This window comes from Triturus cristatus, chromosome 9 (genome assembly GCF_964204655.1).
Source record: "Triturus cristatus chromosome 9, aTriCri1.1, whole genome shotgun sequence".
NCBI classification, from domain to species: Eukaryota; Metazoa; Chordata; class Amphibia; order Caudata; family Salamandridae; genus Triturus; species Triturus cristatus.
In genome coordinates this window covers 487,315,291-487,337,778 of record NC_140592.1, presented here as the reverse complement: position 1 = coordinate 487,337,778, position 22,488 = coordinate 487,315,291, and the positions used below count along the sequence as shown (strand labels likewise).

The following is a 22,488-nucleotide window of genomic DNA, read 5'->3' as shown; positions in this document are numbered from 1 at the left end:
GTTTGTTGATTTGGGACGACTCCATTAAAGTGTGTCCAAGAGCGCCTTATCGCAGAAAGCTAACACTGCCTTTGCCCAGCTGTAAATTGTAAATGAGTCATGAAACCTTGATAGCACTTCAAGGTATTACCTCCCCCATTGCTTAAAATGAGGCAGGTCATTCTGTGACGTGCCCTCGACTATGGTTGGAAATGGTCTGTGTTTTGTTTCCTCCAGGGAAAGCTTGTGTACGCAAACCAAGGGAAGACCAGTGACTACCAAGAACTCGTTAACAAAGGCATCAATTTGACAGGCACCATTGCCATCGTCCGCTACGGAGGGGCAGGCCGGAGCGCAAAGGTAAGGCCTAGGGTAATCTGCTCACTTCTAAAATCACAAGGGTGGAAGAGGAGTAGCAAAAATACCCAGAGGAGTAGAGAAAGCAATTGTAAAGAAAAGATGGCAATAGTAGTATGGATGTCAGAGGGAGCACTAACGAGAACAGTGGAGGAGTTGAAGGGAAGAAAAGCAAAGAGTGAATTGAAGAGGAGACAATTGAAGGTCTTGAGATCATCAACATCTCTGACGGGGGGGTCTCTTCATTTTGCAATGAAGCAGCATTAAAGCACAAACACACAGGAACTGGAGGAGGATTCAAGAGTCTTTTTCAGGCCCAGTTACAGTATCCTGCAGAATAGCGCTTTGAGAGTGACATATCTGCATTGAAAGCAAAGAAAATTACAATGAACAAAAAAAATGATAACGCCTGTTTTTATGTGTTTCTATATTGAGATCAGTAATATGAACATGCAGAAATATACCCTGCACTACTTCGACGGCCACTGCAGTTTCAAGCTAAATAAAAATTTACTATTCACAATCAGTAACTTGTTTTTAGATCTTGCCTACCAGACACTGCAAATTATCTAGTTTGCCTAAACACATGTTGTCAGCTTACAGTAGGGTTAGTGCCCACCCTTTGCTTGCCATTGGTTGGCTTTATTGTCACTCTCCATTGCTTGCTTTTTTATTTGTTACCGTGTGTGGGCTTTCCATCCTCTTCTTATGTTTGTTTCACCATTTTGCAAATTCTCAGTTACTTATCTCATTACACTGCTTACTTTTCAGCTAGTACTTTTTCTTTTTAGTCAAACACTCCATGAGAGTGCAAATGGTTTTTCAGATGTCTCCCTTGTGCGCCTCTCTATTTCCTGTCCCTTGTTCCGTGTAACTTTCTTCCATGCGCTTATCCCCTGCTCCCTCCCTGTTGAGCGTGCCCCTGTGTATTAATCCCTTTCCATTGCTTTCTTGCTTGCATAAATCTCTCTTGAGCGCTGCTGTCCCCTTCCACCCTCCTGCTTCCCATTTATGTCCTGTCCCCGCCACCTGCGGTCTTTTTTTAAAACATATTTTTTATGCAGAGGACTAGGCAGCAAATTGCTGCTGACCAAACCTCCTTGAAAGTGCTTTTGCTCTACCTCTAGTTCATTTTTGGGTTTTTTAAATGTACATTAACGAAGTCGGATCGGTAAAAAAAAAAATTGGAGCCCTCATCATTTTGTAGGCGTATGAGTAATACGGAAATCCTTCTCCTATGAAATCATGCAGCTGCTTGAATGTGCCATTCTGCCTTTTTAGGTCTCGCCTAGCGTTGCAGCGCGAATGCGCTGCCATCGCTTTGCGAGGCATGAAGTATACACTATAGTGTGGAAGCTTTGTGGAAGCTCCGCCCACTCTCCGGCCCATCTTTTTCATTGACTTATTTTCTAAATGCTGCCTTCCAATTGGTTTTAAGCTTGTTAGTCCCTCCTCATAACAGCCATGTCAGTCATTTATGTCCTTCCACGGCTACTGGCCCCTTCACAGCACAGACTACTTTCTTCGTGTTCCCCCGCCTCCCGCAGTCTGATGCCTTCTCGCCGCTGCCCCCCTCATGCCTCGTCGCCCGCACGCATTGCTATTTGCAATGCAATAGGTCTCGCGTAAATGCGAGTCCTATTGCATTGCCAATGCTTGTTGGTATTACTCTAATCTGTTTCACACAGTGCTTTAGGGTCACAACATTATATAACCTACCCTGTAGATGAGACAATATCCACAGTTCAGCAATTGGACGAAAGAAAATGTATGCTCTCCGGCTTTCCCTTATTCACCGCGCCAATGTCAGTGCCGACAGAGCCCACAAGAGGGCAGCAGAGCTCCAAACAAAATGACCGCAGCAATTTATTTTCAAGACAATCAAACTGTCCATCTCAGAACCATCATTTCAATGTATGCTGCAGAATATGAAAATTCTCTATTTCCATACATGTGGGCTAAGTAAAATTTAGCAATCCAACACACTTAAGAACTGATTTCAGACATTTTCAATTGTGCGCCCCAGGGAATATTGTCCTCTTGTTCCGATCATGATATTGCTTCAAGAGGAAAGGTTTATCCATTCATTAAAAAGAGCGGCTTAAGTGTTTTTTACACTGGAAAATAAACATCCGGGATTTAATAATAAAATAATCTGAGATTTAAGTACTCTTATATTCCTTGTTGAGTACAAACGTGTTCCCTACCTCTCCTGGCCCGACCAGTCTCCTGTATGTAACAATCTCTTGGGCCTCCCAGATATTTCCCAGGTCACAGCGCGGGCTAGAAGATGTACCCTGCAGGAGGTAGAGAGGCTCTGCTGCAGGGTGAACCATGAGCAGCTTGTTCTAAAACCCACGGCATAGCAAATATGCAGTAAATATGTTTTAAAAATGACTTAAAAGGTTTCTCTTTGCTACAGAGTACATGCAGTTCTCTTAGTTTATTAACTAGTTCAAGTAAGTGAATTGTGTAGCTGTGGTGCGCCAGACCCCTGGACTGCTCACTTCACTGGTGTTACATTTTGAAATAATACAGCCTGCTGTGACCGCTGTGTGTATCTCCCAGCCTCTCCTGAGGCTTGCCCAGCACCATACTGTCATGACACTGCTAACGGCGCAGCCGCAGTCCGCGAGTCAGCTAACTCTAATTAATCTACGCTATAGGCCCTGAGGCAGCTGGGCTCTGTGTTAGGGCCTCTCACACCCTGTTAGGTGGTTCTGCAGTATAGACGCAAGTCCTTGCTCCTTTTAGTGTTCATTCTTAGCGGAGCCATGTGACCTGCTTTCTAGCTGTCCGTTTTTTTTTTCCTAGTGGTGACATCTGAGGCTAATATTAGTAGTTACTTCACAAGTCTTACTTTCCTGCTTACAGCATTCGCTTATGCCCCTGCAGTGAGAGCTTTACCGACTTAGTTCACCCCACTCCAAGTGAAAAACCTTTTCGCGTCACATTAATTTTTTGCATGGCCTCGTCTTGGAAAACAAACACCACCTGGTAAAAGTGATTTGTTTTATTCTCCTTGTTTTACCATGCTCCTTTTCTTTTATTTTTGTCTAATTGGCATTGCTTCTGCCTTTTTATTCTTATTAGTCAATACATTATGCCAACCAAAATTCACAAGTTTATTATATGATCAGCATTGTACAAGAGAAGCAATAAAATAGCAATAGAATAAAACACATACTTCCTATCACTTTTATGAAATATTTAAGTAAACAAGACTCTGTGTCTAGAACAGAAGTATGAGCATGGTCTTCAATGCTATGTCATGTGAAGTGATGCTCGCCCTCTTTCATATCTGCCAAGGTTTCAGATTGCTATGTATGATATTTTGATAATTTCGTAATTATGACTCGGCCACCTCATGAATTTGCAGCAGTTTTAAGATCTTAGAGTTTCTCGTTGCTCAAATGGGTCAGATTTCTGATATTTATGTTTCCATCATCTTTTATTGGTTGATTTTGCTGTCGAGAAAAGTCTCACTCATTGTGGTTCTAATGGCACTCATAATTACACAGAAATTATGAAAATGTCACACATTGCAATCTAAAACCTTGGCAGCTATGCTCTCGGGTAATTTCTGCATTTTCTACCTCGTGCTTCAGCTGCTCGGTGTTTCTCCCACCGGAACACCGGAGAAGTAAACCCCGAGCCATGCAGCGCACAAGGAACTTCACTTCCATTACAGTCCATTAAAGGAGCAAGTTGGTCATAGCACGAGCCCGAAGCACTTCCACACTCGGGGTGCGGGAACCTGCGAGTGGAATGTGAATAGGAAAGCACTGCGACACAGTGGGATGAGTGCTGCGTGCATCGTCGAAGGAAAAGTATTTTTCAGATGCGTCAGTGCTTAATTTGTCAAATAATGAGTACTGGTGCCCAAAGCTCTGCTCGGAAGCCCTATTAAATAAATGCCGAATACCAGGGCTCTCTAGAATTGAAACCACCCCAGGCCTCTTTAATCCAGTACCTGACACCCTTGGCTCGTTTATTCCTCTTGCTGGTTCCTGATGTCTCCTTTTGTGACGGTACTTAAGTCTTTCTCATCCTCCTTCTTTCCCCTTTGTGTGTTTAGGTCGAGCATTCGAAACCTCTTGTATATACTTTAGAATATACTTATTATATACTTATATATGTATGTACTTTGTGGGCTCTGGAGATCAGCCCTAGGACTTGTCTGCTTCCGCTTAAGGACTTTTTTTTTCTGTTCAACTACCTCTATTTGTCTTGATAGAAAACGACCAGCAGAGGTCAGTAAAATACCAGAATCACTTTAGCATGCTCTAGATTCCAGTCCATAGAAATTGTCTTCCACGAGCCCCCGTAGTCAAAAATACTTTTTCCAAATCTTGTATTTTCAGTGATATGACCACCGAAGGCCCTGATTTTATATTAAAAACAGAGCTTCGGACTATACCATTTCTGGCTGAAAGGTAATATTTCTCTCCATGTGTTCCCATACCTGGCGTGTCACGCAGTTTGGTGCTTACTCTCCCTCCATTTTAAAGAACAGTAGATGTTCAGCACCCAGGCTAATGTGCTTCATAGCTAAATACATATAGGTTCCCAACGGCGAGACCGATTGCATTGCAAATACTTGTTTTAAACATTTTGCCAAGCTGCACAGCAGAAGGTCTGACATTGACTCAAGAAATGCTTGAGTCGAAAGGTGCTCCATTCGCCTGCCATGGTGAGGGGCTTCCCCCCACCCCACCCCGACAGCTGGTGATAACAGTCCATACACATCTTGCCAGCTCTCCTTGTAGTGTTTTCCAAGTTTAACTATCCTGTAGTGCATTCTGAGATTCTTCTTAGTAGTGTCAATGGTGCAGAATCAATGGCTTCTGGTCTGGTATGTCTTATTTAGATCTGTTCATGATCGCATACATGTCACTGTGCTCTTTAAAAAGTGTGTTTCATGTACACAGTCACTGTGTAACAAACTTCAACATTTTCCTTGTCAACAACCTACAACCAGTAATCCTGTACCTGGCTTAACCCAGGGCCTAGTTGTCTGTGGTCAAAGTCCTCATAGGACTCTACTTCATGCAGACACTTTGCATTCTTAGGCTTTCATTTACCACATCAGGGTCTTCTGGGACTTGTGGTTTCAGAGGGGTACGAGTCATTACAATGATAAAAAAAGGAATGCATTCATATACACCATATTTTTAACAACGCAAACACAACTCTAAATAAGCTAACAGGATAGATGTTAGTTATCGTGGCTAAGGCTGCTTTAACAGGACTCCCAATCGCAATCAGAGTAAATGGACCTATTTGGATAAGGTAATATTTCTGAGAACATGGCTATTCAAAAATTAATCGGAAGAAAATTGAAAAAATCATAACCCTCTACGATAAATACATGAAAAGCAGAAACCATTTTCGCCAAATGGTAAAGGTGTTATTATATACGTAATAATCAAGCATAAAATGCTGACACCATCGGATACAAATCTTTCTGGAATTGCTGAAGGTTCATTGGAGGTCAAATATATGAGAAATTCCTACTACAACGGATTGTATTTGGTTTTGGGAATATTTGATGACTTGATGCTTCTTTGTTCATTGGTGTAATAGTATTTATTGAATTGATCTCTTCTTTGACTAAATAAATCAATACAAAAAATTGAAGACCCTAGCACAGAAAATTATGTCACAGATATGAGAAATAACCATGTAACCATGTCTAAGGTTGGGGCAGAAAAGCGCTGAGTTAACAAATAGAGAGTAGGTCCCAAACAACAAATAGTGTTATCTTTGCTGGTGGATTGAGTGGGAGAGGGTGAATCTATGGGTTGGGGAAAACTTTCAGTCTCCATGGCTATTACCTGTGATTGTTCTTACCACCTCGCCTGCTCTCCTGGAGAGAAGGTGAAGAGGAGGCAGACATGAGGACAGAGTAAGGGAGAGACAGTATAGTACCACAATATTGTGCAAGACATACTGCCCTACAAAAATATTGTGACCTAAATATTGACAACTAAAATAGTATGAGGTTAAGTGTATATAGGTAAGTATAGTGTTTATTATGTTTACCTAAGTATATATATATATATATATATATATATATATATATATATATATTCACTGAAAAAACCATAGGTTTCACACATGTTATAGTTAGCGGAAATTTTACTGATAAAAAACCAATGAAATTCCCCCGTTATAGTTAGTGCAGGCAACTATAACTCACGCGACCGCAATCCTCTGCTGATGCTAATACTGTATTTAGACACTTATTTGCCCATGTCTTCTTCCATACATTTTTAGCTATACATATATTACAAATATTTTTTTTTCATAAAGACACATATGTCATCAGCAGAAGATTGCGGTCGCGTGAGTTATAGTTGCCTGCACTAACTATAACGGGGGAATTTCATTGGTTTTTTATCAGTAAAATTTCCGCTAACTATAACATGTGTGAAACCTATGGTTTTTTCAGTGAATTTGCAAGGTTTTTTAAATGCTAATTCCTAACTATAACGTGTGTGAAACCTATGGTTTTTTCAGTGAATTTGTATGGTTTTTTAAATGCTAAGTTACTTTACGCCATTCGTGGCGTGCGCGCCCACTTAACGCAGTTCGTTCCGTGCGCGCACGGTGCGCTTCGCGCACCGTGCGCGCTTCGCGCACCGTGCGCGCACAGTGAGCACGCGGTGCGCTTCGCGCACCGCGCGCCCACTTTACGCAGTTAGTGCCGTGCACGCACGGTGGGCAGGCGGTGCGATGACAAAGGAAGAAAGCACGTCAACAAATCTGTTTCTGCTTTCCTCCGTGACTATGGTATGGGTGCCATTTACCACAACAACTTGCGTTATGACATGCAAGACATTTATAGAGGAGATGGTGTGCACTTCAATGATGAAGGGAACAGAGTCTTCCTCTTGAACCTTAGACTCTGCATCGGTACTTACTTGTAGGTACCACTAAAAAATCATTTCATAAATAAAACGGCTCTTTTTAGAGCCCCCTAATATCTAAACACTTAAATCTGATTTTCATTTTTTTTTTTTTTTTCTACCGTACGCTTACCGTAAGCTTACCGTACGCGTACCCCGTGATTTTTTTTAAAATCAATAAATGTTTTTTTTGTACTTTTCTGTCCTTCTTTGACCCCCTTACAAATGTTAGGGGGTCTGTAACTCTCCTCATTGCCCCCTTTCTTTGTTTTCACTCTTTTTTTTCAGAGCGAAATACACAAAATGGCGGCCGCCGCTTCCTGGTTTCGGCCGATTCGAATGTTTACTAAGATCTAAGAGCCAATCAGAATCGCGCTCGCGCACGCCACCGTACGCTTACCGTAAGCGTACGGTAAGCGTACCGTAAGCGGGCTCAGATATATATATTGATTTAAAGGCTATTTTCTCAGAATCTACTGAACAGATTTACACCAAACCTACAAAAGGCACTTCCTTGACCTAGGGACTACCTCTCTGCCAAATTTTGAGTAATTCTGTTCAGCCGTTCGGGCTGTAGCTCGTTCTAAAGGTCCTATGGAAAAATGCATGGGAAAAACGCGTTTTGGGACCCCCCTTTTATCTCAGCCCCCGCTTGACGGATCCCCCCGAGACTTTAAGGGTAGGAGCGAAGCGTAGCGCCCCACCTATTTTGAGAAATTCGCGAGGATTCGTCGACCGGCGCCAAAGTTATTCAAAATAGAATGTTGAGGTTTTCCTATGGAAACGTGGTCCTAACTATAACTACCTACTGGCGACCGCCAGTAGGTAATATATATATATATATATATATATATATATATATATATATATATATATATATATATTATCTACTGGCGGTCGCCAGTAGATAGTTATAGTTAGGACCCTGTTTCCATAGGAAATCCGCAACATTCTATTTGGAATAACTTTGGCGCCGGTCGACGAATCCTCGCGAAATTTTCAAAACTAATGGGGCGCTACGCTCCGCTCCTACCCTGAAAGTCTCGGGGGGGATTCGTCAAGCGGGGGCTGAGAAAAAAGGGGGATCCCAAAACGCGTTTTCCCCATGCATTTTTCCATAGGACCTTTAGACACAGCTACAGCCCGAACGGCTGAACAGAGTTACTTGAAATTTGGCAGAGAGGTAGTCTACAGGTCAAGGAAGTGCCTTTTGTAGGTCTGGTGTAAATCTGTTCAGTAGTTCCTGAGAAAATAGCATTTAAATCAATATATATATCTGTGGCAGCTTACCGTGCGCTTACCGTGCGCTTACGGTAAGCTTACCGTACGCGTACGGTGCCGTGCGCGAGCGCGATTCTGATTGGCTGTTAGATCTTAGTAAACATTCGAATCGGTCGAAACCAGGAAATGGCGGCCGCCATTTTCTCTCTCGCACTCTGAGGGGGGGAGGAAAAACAAAGTTGGATATCATGAAAAGGGGCAGGCTAGACAGCTCCTAACCACCTAGCCTTGGTTAGGGTGTCCCAAAAGAACCCCCAAGGACATAAATGTAATTTTTTTTTTTTTGACAAAACGCCGATTACGCTTACCGTACGCGTACGGTTAAAAAAAAAAAAAAAAAAATATCCACATTTCCCCCCCCCCCCCGTGTGCAAAAGGTGCCTGCAGGGCACCTTTTGTGCATGGTATATCCCGCTATTGAACATTTAATAGATAACCTTTCACAACGAAGCACATAATATGTCCTCCGTGTGGGATTCATATGGAATAAAGAATAGTTTGTCCTTCCTGACAACTGGATGCATGAGGCGGAGTTCTTTGGATATATATGGATTCATATATACACATATATATATATATATATCCATATATATATATATATAACAAAACACTCCTGGATTACCACGATGCTCGGTAACTTGAACACAGGTACGGACCACAGCAGTGCAAATTGTATTATTTAAGCTTTATTTCGCCCAGTCAATCAATCAGCATGACGCGTTTCGGCCGCGTCGCCGCAGCCTTGATCACACACATATATATATATACACTTCCAAGCTGTTCGAATAAATCAATTGGCCAAAACAAAGCGTCGTCAATGTTTTTCGGTGAGAGAAAGAAAGAAGCAATATTACGGACCTGTTTCCTTGGCGGTCCTTAACGACGACGCACCCGGTGATTTGGTGAGCGGCGGCTGTTTCAGGGAAAACGAGAAGTCGATATATATATATATATATATATATATATACATACATACACTGACGTATGTATATTTTCAAGGTAGGAGTGACTTGCAAGAAAGTGGCTTTCAAGGAAGTTGTGCCTTGCTCAGAACATATGTTATTTCCAATTTCTCTGCATTTAAGACTCTTAGTAATCACAATGCTGGAAGAATTGTCTGTGAGCTGGCCACTTGACACAATACTCTCTGCTCAATTTCCCACTTGACTCTCCTTTTCCAGGCCATCAATGGTGCGGCATTTGGCGTGATCGGAGTCATCGTCTACACCGACCCCAAAGACATTAATGACGGCAAGGCAACAGAAAAGGAGGCCTATCCGAACTCGTGGTACCTGCCCCCATCAGGGGTTGAGCGGGGATCCTACAATGGATACTTCGGGGATCTCCTGACCCCATATTACCCTGCAAAAGGTTTGCAGAGCAGGGCTGTCTGTATTGTGGTAGACAGCGTGACCCCTACCCAGTGTTATGAACATTTTACACCAATGGCAACATTTTAGAATCTGACAAATTAGAAAGAACCCATCTAGTTTTTTTTCTCTACGTTCCCCTATATCTCCTAAATCTACAAATGCTTCCCTCTCACCAGTTTTAATAATTATACTGTACCTAATATGCTGGCATTAATGTTGCTTCCCTATGTATCAATTTTGCATCCCCCTTTCTGTTACCAGTACTTCAATAGTTTCATTACTTCTCTGTGAAATCTATGGTTTCTCCTGCCACCCCCACCCCCCCCCCCAACCCTCTCTGTTCTGAAATGATTGGCCATATGGCTTTTTGATTGTAGATTACAGCCTTCTGTGCTCTGGTCATTTGTACTATGAATGCCGCTACCTGCTATGATTTTTCCAGATCCTGACTGTGGTTGGACCGTTGAATGGGCCAGTGTTATCCTAGCATGGCTGGATATGTATTGGGTGGTATAGAGTGTGGAAAGTTAACAATGAAGTCTATGTTGGTGCCTCTGCAACGTTGTCTAGATGACACAGATATCAAAGTGTGCATGGATAATGTACTGCTGAAACTGTCCCAGAAGCTCTCCAAGAAATATATACACTTAACTGCTCGTGTTCAGGGAAATAGGCAGCTAGGCAAAGTGACATCCCAGCTGAAAACATGTCTGAATAGCCTTGTTTATACTGGTTGTGATGAAATATTTTAGCTCCTGCAGGGCCACTGGGCCTCCTAGTACCTTATAGTTTGGTTGTTGGGATCCCTATATATATCCTGATCTACGGATCAGAACTGAAAAGTTACAGTATCACTAGATTAGTGGGTAGCCAGATTAGCATGCATTAGTCATTATACATTCTCAAAACTAACAATGCTAATACCTCACCAATTGTTAGCCAGGGTCATAAAATTCACATGAATTTGCTTAACTGGGGAACCGGCTTTCACTCTGTTAATATTAAGCTGATGTGGTTCAAGCCACATAGCTGCTTGCCACATAGCATCAATGGTCCTACTTTCAGTGCCCTCCACAACTGGATGGACAGGGCTAGATCTGTATAAAATCTAAAGAAGAAGGTTTGTAGTGCAAGCCCAGATGGGTCAAAATCACTAAAGAGACCACAAGTTAGGGTGCCAAAAGTACGTTCAAAAGCCTTAGGTGCAGAGACCCGCTGGTTGGTGGATCTCTGAACAGGTGGCAGGGCTATGTCAACCCTGTTGTGGCTTTGGTGACCTTTGTAGCACCCAAGACAGTGCTGGAGGTGGTGCATCACTCGGGATGGAAGGCAGGGTCAGTGGAGCATGCTTGGGAGGTAGCGTCACTGCCTCTTGTGATCAACTCACCGGTACTTGGTCGGGTTAAGGGCATCTCTCCTCCATCTGTGGGGTGATGGTCACTGGAGGGCTTTGGGGCAATCAATGTCTTTAGGACCTGGACTCCCCGGAGGCAGTCAACTGGCAGACAGACCAAATCAGCAAGGCTACGAAAAGATCAGTAGGCTTGATCCCAATATTTTGAGGCATGCAGTAGGCAGATTATTGTCTAGAATTCAAAGATGGTAGTTGAAGTAAACTGTGCATTCTAACAAGAGATTCGGATCTGTGCTAGTGGGAGGAACAGATTCAGATTGTGATCTGCTGGGATTATTTCAATGGAGCTACCAGAAGGAACTGCTGCTGGTGTTCAATGTGTCTGCAAAGTATAATGAGACTAAGCCATCAGATAACCTAAAGTAGGATATGAGGTATGGCAGCCTTGTAGTCAATGATTTGGCTCAATATTGACTAGCCTTTCTTTTCAGGGTCACTGATTCAGATTCAGGCATAGAGGTCACCACTAAGTATTTATCTGTGACTGTTTTTTGGAAAGTGTGAAATACACTTGTTATCTCACACCCTGTAACCACCTGTCCATAGTGGCAGGAACTAAATTCAAAGTTGAGAGCAACATTACTCCTACCATTGACTGCCTCTGCAAGAGTTGACCTGATGACTGGAATTTAGAATCAGATTCTCTTTCTCGGTCAGGGCCCAGTCAAATGGAAGCGACCTTTATATATGTGATGTTAGGTTAAATTAATTTGTAAGGCGCAACAGCTACCCAAAAAGGGTTTCCCGGCGCCAGCCAGAAGGGACAGAACAAAGTTAAATTTATTGGTTAAAAAGCCAGGTTTATTTACGGAATTTGACATACACAGTTTCATTGAGAAGCGGTATGGGAAAAGAGTTCCATAAGGAGAGGCTCAGACAGGCAAAAGATCGACCGCCCATCCGTGACAATCTGATTCTGGGGACAGAGGATTTCACTTGAGTGGACGAGCGTGGGGGCGAGGAGGCATATAAGGATGTACCAGGGCCTGTAGGTACTGGGGAGCCACTCAAGTTTTGATTTTAAACATATAGCTCAGGGCTTTGAACTTAATTCGGTTCTCTACCCTGAGCCAATGAAGATCACACAGATAGCCAGAGGCAGCTCTAGGAACCTGGCATATCAGTCTGGCGGCGGAGTTCTGTGCCACCTGCAACTTATGTGTCACATCCTTGTTAGTCCCCAGATAAAGAATGTTGCCGTAGTCCAGTCTAGAGGTGACAAGAGCCTGGACTACGATTCTCTGGGTATGATCAGGCAACATCCAGATAATCTTTTTAAGCCTTTTCAGGATGGTAAAGCAAGTTGCAGCCACCTTTACGGCTTGGTGTCGCATAGTTAATGAGTCATCGATGATGAAGCCTGAGTTACGAACTTGGCAAGAGGGCTGAGGAAGAACACCGATTTCAGTAGGCCAATGTTGGGAGACCCCAAAGATCTTTATTCTTCCATAGAATCAAGACCTCGGTCTTCTCTCCATTGAGCGTGAGATAATTTGCCTGCATCCACGAAGCAAATTTACCCAAGCCCAACTGGAGGGGAGAAGTCTCAGATGCCCTCTCTACTGAGAGAGAGAAGATAATTTGGGTGTCATCCACATAGGAAAACAAGGACAGCCAGGCTTCTTCCGCAATATCGGCCAAAGGTCTGACGTATATGTTAAACAATAAAGGGCTAAGAATAGAGCCCTTGGGTACCCCATAAGGTGAAGAATGGGTATCGGAACTGGCTGTTGGAGAGAAGACCCAGAAAGTCTGATTAGCGAGTAAAGAAATAAGCCAGTTAAGAGCCAACCTAGTAACGCCCAATGGTTTTAAGGCTTTCACTAACGCGGTGTGAAATACCGTGTCAAAAGCCGCGCTTAAGTCAAGTAGTATGAGGGCCACCATATCTCCAGAGTCTAGGTGGCGTAGCAGTCTTTCCGTAACTCCAAGCAGTGTCGTTCCCGTTGAAAAGCTGTCTCTAAAAGCAGATTGAGATGGATGTAAGAACTTTTGCGACTCTACAGATTGGGATAGCTGTAGATTAATATGCCTCTCTAAAATCTTTGAGAAAGCTGGGAGCAAAGAAATAGGCTGGTAGTTGGAAGGCAGATCAGGATCCGCATTAGCCTTCTTCTGAAGAGGGAGCACCATTGCATGTTTCCACTCTGGTGGAAATATTGCTTCCTGTAAGGAGGCATTCAAGAGTTCCATGATTACCATGAGTGATGGTGGCTTAAGCTGCTGGAGCACAGAGGTCGGGAGAGGATCCCTGGGAGAGCCTCATTTAAAACTGTCTAAAAGACGTTTAAAGGAGCCCATGTCTCGTAAAGATCATGTTTCCAATTTAATCATGGATTCAGAAGTCCCCCTATCTCGATAAGAAAAAGTACTGTCTATTAGAAAAAATGTAGATGCTAGCTGGGGGGGATTGTCAGGCTTCATCCACTTTATTTCGGAATGTATTTTCTCCACTTTCTGGAGAAAGAAATTAGCCAGGTCTTCACATTGCCGGCCATTCAAAGAAGGGGGCATAGATTGGGTTTCAGAACCAGAGAGCTCCTTGACCATTTTAAATAGTGTCTTGGAGCAGTTCAGAGCATTGGAGATGGTCGAGAATACATATTCAGCGCGAGCTGACTTGCAGAGAGTGTGGTATTCTCTTTTGGTCCTTTTATAGGCAAATTTTGAGTCGGACGCATAGTTCCTCCACCAGCGTCTTTCCAACACCTTACATTTGGTTTTCTCCATTTTTAATTTCTCAGTAAACCAAGTCGCGGGGCGGTGGTTGTTTACCTTTTTTAAGGAGGGAGGGAGACAGGGATCAATGGCATTTAAGAGCCATTTTTGTATGACACCCGCGGGAATAACCAATATTTGTTTGGTAATGGGAGTATTGGAAGACAGGATCTTATCTAAAGCTACAATTTCTAATTTTCCCCAGTTTCTAGTGAGTTTCCTAATGTTTGGTCCGACAGGAAATGAATTTGCTAAAATCTCAAGGCGAAAGCCAATGGCAAAGTGATCAGACCAAGGCAAACACAAGGAGATGATGGACGTAGTGCTGAAACTTTTCAGATACTCACCCCCCAGTCACAGATCTGGGTAAATCCATCATTGTTCTTTAGCTCACTTTGCCACCCCAGGTCAGACACAGCTATATGCAAATCAGTCTTGACCCTGTGCCTCATGGGAACAGTCCAGCCCGAACTGCCAAGCCATGTCTTCCCTGGACCAGAAACAAGCATCCTGGGACCGGTTTTCGGGCTAACAGCCCGCATCAGCCAGGCTAGCTTGAATCCAGTGGCAAAGTGAGCAAGGGACCCACGTCTGGGCATACCCTGCCAACTTAGGGCAAACAAAGCAAATACAAGGAGATGATGGACAGAGCGCTGAAACTTTTCAGACACTCACCCCCAGTCACAGATCTGGGTTGAATCCATCATTGTTCTTTAGCTCACTTTGCCACCCCAGGTCAGACACAGCTATATGCAAATCAGTCTTGCCCCCGTGTCTCATGGGAGCAGTCCAGCCCGAACTGCCAAGCCATGTCTTCCCTGGATACGAAACAAGCATTCTGGGACCGGTTTTGGGCTAACAGCCCTTCTCAGCCAGGCTAGCTTGAGTCCAGTGACAAAGTGAGCAAGGGACCCACGTCTGGGCATACCCTGCCAATTTAGGGCAAACAAAGCAAACACAAGGAGATGATGGACAGAGCGCTGAAACTTTTCAGACACTCACCCCCAGTCACAGATCTGGGTTGAATCCATCATTGTTCTTTAGCTCACTTTGCCACCCCAGGTCAGACACAGCTATATGCAAATCAGTCTTGACCCTGTGCCTCATGGGAACAGTCCTGCCCGAAAACTGCCAAGCCATGTCTTCCCTGGACTGGAAACCAGCATCCTGGGACTGGTTTCGGGCTTTCAGCCCTCATCAGCCAGGATAGCTTAACTCCAGTGGCATGGCGAGCACTGGACCCACGTCTGGGAATACCTGTCCCAATCGGGGTGACAAATGCAAAAACAACAATTGATGGACAGAATGCAGAACAATGTTTTACATTCACTCCACTACAGTGATCTGGGCCTAAATCCATCATTTTTTTGCTCACCATGCCTTTCCAGTTTGGACCCAGCCACATGCAAATCAGTCTTGACCCTGCGCCCAATAGGTACAGTCCGTCCCGAACTGCCAGGCCAGGTCCTCCCTGGACTGGAAACAAACATCCTAGGACCGGTTTAGGGCTTTCAGCCCTCATCAGCCAGGATAGCTTGACTCCAGTGGCATGGTGAGCACGGGACCCACGTCTGGGCATACCTGTCCCACTCGCGGTGACAAATGCAAAAACAACAATTGATGGACAGAATACAGAACAATGTCGTACATTCACCCCAGTACAGTGATCTGGGCCTAAATCCATCATTTGTTTGCTCACCATGCCATTCCAGTTTGGACCCAGCCACATGCAAATCAGTCTTGAACCTGCGGATTCAAACTAGCCATTGGGCGCAGGGTCAAGACTGATTTGCATGTGGCTGGGTCCAAACTGGAATGACATGGTGAGCAAAAAAATGATGGATTTAGGCCCAGGTCACTGTACTGGGGTGAATGCACAGCATTGTACTGCATTCTGTCCATCAATTGTTATTTTTGCATTTGTCACCCCGAGTGGAACGGGTATGCCCAGACGTGGGTCCCGTGCTCTCCATGCCACTGGAGTCAAGCTATCCTGGCTGATGAGGGCTGAAAGCCCGAAACCGGTCCTAGGATGCTCGTTTCCAGTCCAGGAAGGACCTGGCCTGGCAGTTCGGGCTGGAATGTTCCCATTGGGCGCAGGGTCAAGACTGATTTGCATGTGGCTGGGTCCAAACTGGAATGGCATGGTGAGAAAAAAAATGATGGATTTTGGCCCAGATCACTGTAATGGGGTGAATGTACGACATTGTCTGCATTCTGTCCATCAATTGTTGTTTTTGCATTTGTCCCCCAGAGTGGGACGGGTATGCCCAGACGTGGGTCCCGTGCTTTCCATGCCACTGGAGTCAAGCTATCCTGGCTGATGAGGGCTGAAAGCCCAAAACCGGTCCTAGGATTCTTGTTTCCAGTCCAGGGAGGACCTGGCCTGGCAGTTCGGGCTGGACTGTTCCCATTGGGCGCAGGGTCAAGACTGATTTGCATGTGGTTGGGTCCAAACTAGAATGGCATGGTGAACAAAAAAATGATGGATTTAGGCCCAGATCACTGTACTGGGGTGAATGTACGACATTGTTCTGCATTCTGTCCATCAATTCTTGTTTTTGCAAAGTGATCAGACCAACATAAGGGAAGGGCTGGTGAGCATTGAATGTTGGATAAAGTGGAAAAAATAGGATCCAATAAGTGGCCGGCCACATGAGTGGGGCCAGAATTATACAGTGCAATGTTCATTGCTGCCAAATCAGAAATAAAGGTAGCACTGGTAGTACATGCGGAATCTTCCGAATGCAAATTGAGATCACCAAGGATGGAAACATTTGCGGCATTCATAAGAAAATGAGTTATTAAACCAGGAAAAGATGAAGCTCATGGACCAGATGGCCCAGGGGGGCGATACACTAGTATCCCAGAAAGGGTGAATTTGGAGGTTAGGGCCAGCTTAAATGAGGCTGCCTCTCAGTTCCTAAAAGGCAGGTCTTCAAATGTACACAGACAGACTTTTTTGTAAATTATAGCGATACCCCCACCTGTCTTAGAGCCCCTGTCTTTCCTGACTATAGCATAGTTAAACGGTAGAGCGGCTGCAACGTCAGGACCAGAGCTCTCTTGCAGCTATGTCTCAGTAAGAAACATGGCATCCGGTTGTTCACTGACCAAAAGATCGAAGATGTCAGCTTTATGTTTAGAAAACGAGCGGCAGTTAATGCTAAGGAAGAACAATTCCTTATTAACTGGGGTGCCATCACTAGGGGAAAGGTCTTTCTGTTTGGTGGTCAACGGACTAGAATCTTCGCAAGGCGCTGACTTAAAGAAAAAACCACAGCATAGACAATTTTTACCCCCATCTTCAGGATGTAATAGGGTACAGTCAGAGAGCGATGTGTTACGGTATACCAGTAGCTGCTTAGAGGAATAACATGTCCTATGCCCCTTTTTTGGACTAGGGGTCATGGCCCCGGGTTCCGTTTGGGCGTGGAGGGGCTTGCCTTTGGTGCGACTTTGGCGCGCCCGCTGAGCGCACTCGCTGCGCGTCCGCTGCGCGTCTGCTGCTCGTCCGTGCTGGGCCCATTAAATAGTTATTAGGCAGGACGGTGTGCAGCAACTAGAATGCTGCCCATAGATGGCCCCCGGGGAGAAAAAAGCCCCGTAAAGTGCTTAGCCCAGGGAAGAGATGAGGACTGAGTTTAACACACTCAGTTTAAACATACAAATCAGGCGACAATAAGCATCATTCCATACAGTTTAAAAAACAGTGTCACTACATAAAATTCCAGTTTAAAAGCAAATATATAAAAATGGTGACTGAAAATGAAGGCATATGATACTGCTATCTATCTCCCTTTCTTTCATTCAAGTTCCAACACCACCCATGGAGGTCAATTTTAGGTTGTAAAGATTGGGAAATTGCAAAACGGCATTTATGAAAGTGTTTTGAGCACTTTCTATTATTCCCAGTAGGTCGCAAATGACCTACCTCATGAATATTAATGAGGTAGGTTCCAATTTGCGACCCATTAGGAATCGCAAAAATCACAGGGATGGTGGCTTGCTGAGGTCTCCAGACCACCATGTCTGTGATTGCTTTGAAATGAAACAATCTTTTTTTTGTAAATCAGCCCGTTTTCCATAAAGGAAAATGGGATGCTTTACAAAAAAAAAAAAAAAAGTTTTCCTTTCATTTTTTAAGAGCAGACAAATGCTTTTACAAGCATTCACAAAGGGGAAGGGGTCTCATTTGCGAATGGGCACCCACCTACTTGAAGTAGGTGGTAAAGTACGAATGTTTTTTGACTGCATTTCTTTCCCAAAGCATTCATACATACCGATTAAATTCGGTATTAGGAAGGGACGCCCTAAACACACCTCTTCCTAATACCGAATCGCAATTTGGGTTTGATACAAGTGAAAAGCCTTTTTTGTGTTCGCAAACGGGCCGATTCTGCAATTCGACCCAGTTGCAACCTCAGGAAGGCTTCATACATGTGGCCCTAAGCTCTGCATTTACCCCCTGCAGTTTCCAGTGCTTTTCTTAGGGTAGCTCCTCAACAGGCTGTCGAGGGAGTAAGGGTGGAACGAGAGTTCAATTTTGTAATGTCACTGGTGTGTAAAAGAGAAGGCGTGTGATGTCACTTTCCCAACACTGGCATTTTGGTGAATAAGCCTCTATGCTGCTCTTCCAGTAGCATTGCTTCGTAGCATCATTAGTAGAGAAGGCTCTGACCAGTGGGAAAACAGACCAAGCAGTGGACAATCACAACACCAGCTGAAGACGGAAAACCGTCAGAAAAGATTGTGTGAAAATATTCTCTTTTTGGGGTGTGTATGGGATGGAAAACTATTGAGTTCTGTGTTTGCCCTTTGCATCCTGCCGTTCGTGAATGTTGCCACGGGCCTTGTGTATATTGTTGACTCCCTCAGACTGCATTCCCTTTGCGGCATTAGTCCTTCCAGTTGAGCGAGAGTCAGACGAGGCCAGGTTCTCATTCCCTTTGAAATCTTTTGGTATCACAGTCCAGCTATCATTACTTTTTCTGCATGACTTTTCATTTCAGAACATACATATCGCATCAATGAGTCCGAGATCCAAGGGATCCCACCCATCCCAACACAGCCAATTGGATATGAAGATGCCAGGACCCTGATATGGTGAGTGACAGCGGGAACGGTTGGAGGGGGCAATAGTTCTGTTATCTCCTTTCTCATCATGTGCCCTTTAACTCTTAATGACATCACAGAGCTGGCCGCTTGTCCCATGTTTAGCCCCTCGACAGCTTCTTGTTTACTTATGAGGTGTGAGGAAAAAGAGGAGTGCCATTTACAGAAAGTAAACAGGGCTCTGACTGCCTTATTTGCTTTCTTTATCTGCTTCTCCCTTCAGGAGGAGTACCAAGGTCAGTGCTAGGGGTTGCAGCTGCTAATCCTGCCCACACATAATTGCCATTCACGACTGCAACAGGGCTGTTTTCTCCCATTCTTGCCCGATACTTGCAGAATCGTTTTTTGTCATGCCTCTCCTGATCTAAACACCGAACAGTGAAGAAAGCTAGAATACCACTCTTTGAGAGCCGAAAATAATCCCTCAAGGAGGTATGACGCCATATCGAGGCTGACAATATTGATCCACAAAAATAACGCTTCTAATACATCGTCTACCAGTACATCATCAACATAAGTATATTTTTACAAATTCGATCTCCTCGTCTATTCATCTAGACTTTTGTTGTGATTTAATAGTTGGTTCGAAGTGTTGGCTGCGATATCTTTGTCGTACACCATGTCAAGATATTTGAATGTGTTCAAGGCTAATGAAGGTAGAAGAAGTGCCAGTGGAAACTACTGAGCATGGCCAATAATTTTCAGCCCAGAAGGAATGTTTAAGAGGTCCAAGAACTGCTCTGGTGGGGTCGGTAAAAGAATGTTTAGCATATTAAGTGAATGGATATTTTCCGCCCATTCCCTGGCAGTAGGGTCATATTTTAGGCTTTTAGAAGCTATGTATCATCCCATCTCTAGTGCCAGCCTTGGCTTAGTATTAAGTTGAGAGTCCACACGAGCTATGCTGCTCATGCAGTTGAGGCAATAATTGGAATCTGAATCCCAGCCCATATTCGTAAACACCTTCTAATCCTCTACTGTGCTACTGGTACTAAGTGCAGGCTGATTAGTTATCACACTGAGATCTTCCAATGCCCAATTTGCAAAAATAAAATGCAAGGGGCTCTCCCAATGCTGGACAATGTTGAATAACAAGACTACTTATGTTAGTATAGATTCCACCTCATGCCTCTGTCTTCCTCCATCCAACGATTCCTGTATCTTTATCTCACTCTTGCAGGTTCTTTATTTTATCCCTGCTTTCTTTCTTTTTCACATACTTTCAACATTTCTCATCTTTTTTTCCACCTTCTTCTCTTACCTCTTTTGCATTGAGTCAAAGTCAGTTGATGACAATGAAGTCTTAGTGACTGAATATTTGTGAGGTGTCATATCTTTATTTATCACCATTTGGCTCAAACACTTTATGGCGTTCCTTCCATGCTGCCATACATAGCAGATCCTCTATAGAATAGCTAGGTCCAATGCTATATTTTTTCTCCAGTTTTCTACCCCAATGATCTCTTTAGCTCCATGTGTATTACCAAGGACTAGCTGGACGTCAGATCCCTTTTCATGAATTGTCAGTTTAGCCCCATAGTTAGACTTTTTCATACTATTTCAAATATTCCTGAATGCTAGGCTACTTTCATAGACCTCAATGGGAAGCTAGTGCTCAATTTATTAAGTGGTAGCCTGTCCCGGTGACCTTTATATTTATCTGTCATATTTTTGTTGCTGTGTCCGTCCAAGCATAAACTCTGCAAGTTACATGTGTTCTAGGTAATGGTATCTTTTATACTGAATTCAAGACATGAACTTGAGAAAAACCATATCATTTCATGTGGCCAAAAGATGTTATTACACTCTTATGAGCTTAAAGCAGAGTTTATCTAATGCGGTCTATATGGTTGGTCGAAGCCAGAATTTCAGGATTACTACTATCTTTGCAAATAAGTTCCATTGAGATTCATTGTATGTACATTTATCCTATGCTATTAGTCTGAAAATCTGGCACGGATCCTGTTCACTTTGATGAGCCTTCATCATCCCTGCCTTAGAGACATGCAGGCCATTGTCTAGTACAGAATTCAAAGTATAAAGCCCTGCTCACTTCAGTTTACTCATGCAAAACCTGTCTACTAAGCTTGTGAAACACTTACTGTATACCTCTGTCTCCGTAACTAAACACAAGATACAAATAGTACTGCATGTACTTACTTATTTGTCTTGTAAAGTGCCACCTTATGATGTGTAGCCACTCGTATTGTAAAAAATATTATTTGCCACTGCCTACAGTTAGCACATTGTACAAATAGTGCCTTGTTTTCAAACTGTTTCAGCTTCCACTAAACACTAAACTAAAGGGTAGCGTTTTAGACTGTTCTACCTACATTAAGCATGGTGCACAGATGGGGAAGTGTTAACTTATGTGTACCTACATAGAGTACATATTGAAAACAATGTCTGTCCCCAACAACCATGTAACAAACAGTGCAGTGCTTGCAGTACGTTTGCGTGTCTACACTAGTGTACAAATCACATCATACATAAAAATCAGTGCCTGCAGTCTGTCTACATGCCTACACTAAACACACGTTAAAACAGTGCAGAGTTTACAGTGTGCCTAGATCTAAGGTGTCTGTTTGTTCGCGCAGTTGATAGATAACATGTTTATTATTACCCAAACTGGTGGTACTCAATTTATTCACATTAGAAGAACTACACGTTGAGTGGCCCGCGGTATTCGCCAGAACTGAGGCCGAAGGGCTGTGATGGGTGTGTATGTGCGGATAGTTTTAAAACAGATTTAAAGTGCAGTTAATGTTATGAAATAAAACTGAAACCCAAACCATAATTCTCGCCACTCAATGAAAATCACAATTTGTCCCCACAGATAGACAATTTATGAATTTACAATTTTTATTAAGGGGCAGGGGGCAATGATCCGCATGAATGTCCGGGTACATTTCTGTCAAGGGTTGGGGTTTAAACCCCCAAAAAATAAAGTCATTGAGAAACTAGATTTAAGGTAAAGGTACATTGAACAGGTGTGTTTAAAGTAGCTACAATATTCCTAAAAAAACATGAAAATGAAAACGTAATGTTATTGTTAGACCTGGCATCCTTGGCACGGTTTTCCCCCTAACTTTGTGCTCTCAGGCCTCCTCTTTTGCTGACTTTTTTTTTGCTGGCTTTAGGACTCTGCATACTTTACCAGTGCTAAAGTGTTTGTTCTCACTCCTTAAAACATGGTATAATTTTTCTTATACCAAATTGCCATATTTAATTTACTTGTAAGTCCCTAGTAAAGTGACACTACTTGTACCTAGGCCATGTAAATTAAACACTACTAGTGGGCCTGCAGCACTGCATGTACCACCCACCTATGTAGCATTTT

The 22,488-nt window shown here is 43.5% G+C and overlaps 1 protein-coding gene across 1 annotated transcript in view; it reads left to right on the top strand.

Annotated features, from left to right (window-relative positions):
• The window catches only part of NAALADL1 (N-acetylated alpha-linked acidic dipeptidase like 1), a 362,700-nt gene that overhangs the window by 115,870 nt on the left and 224,342 nt on the right, over window positions 1–22,488 (top strand). The window contains exons 4-6 of the mRNA XM_085625455.1: window positions 217–339; window positions 9,710–9,899; window positions 19,046–19,139. Coding sequence (XP_085481581.1) covers window positions 217–339; window positions 9,710–9,899; window positions 19,046–19,139 — 407 coding nt within the window. The remainder of the gene's footprint in view (window positions 1–216; window positions 340–9,709; window positions 9,900–19,045; window positions 19,140–22,488) is intronic.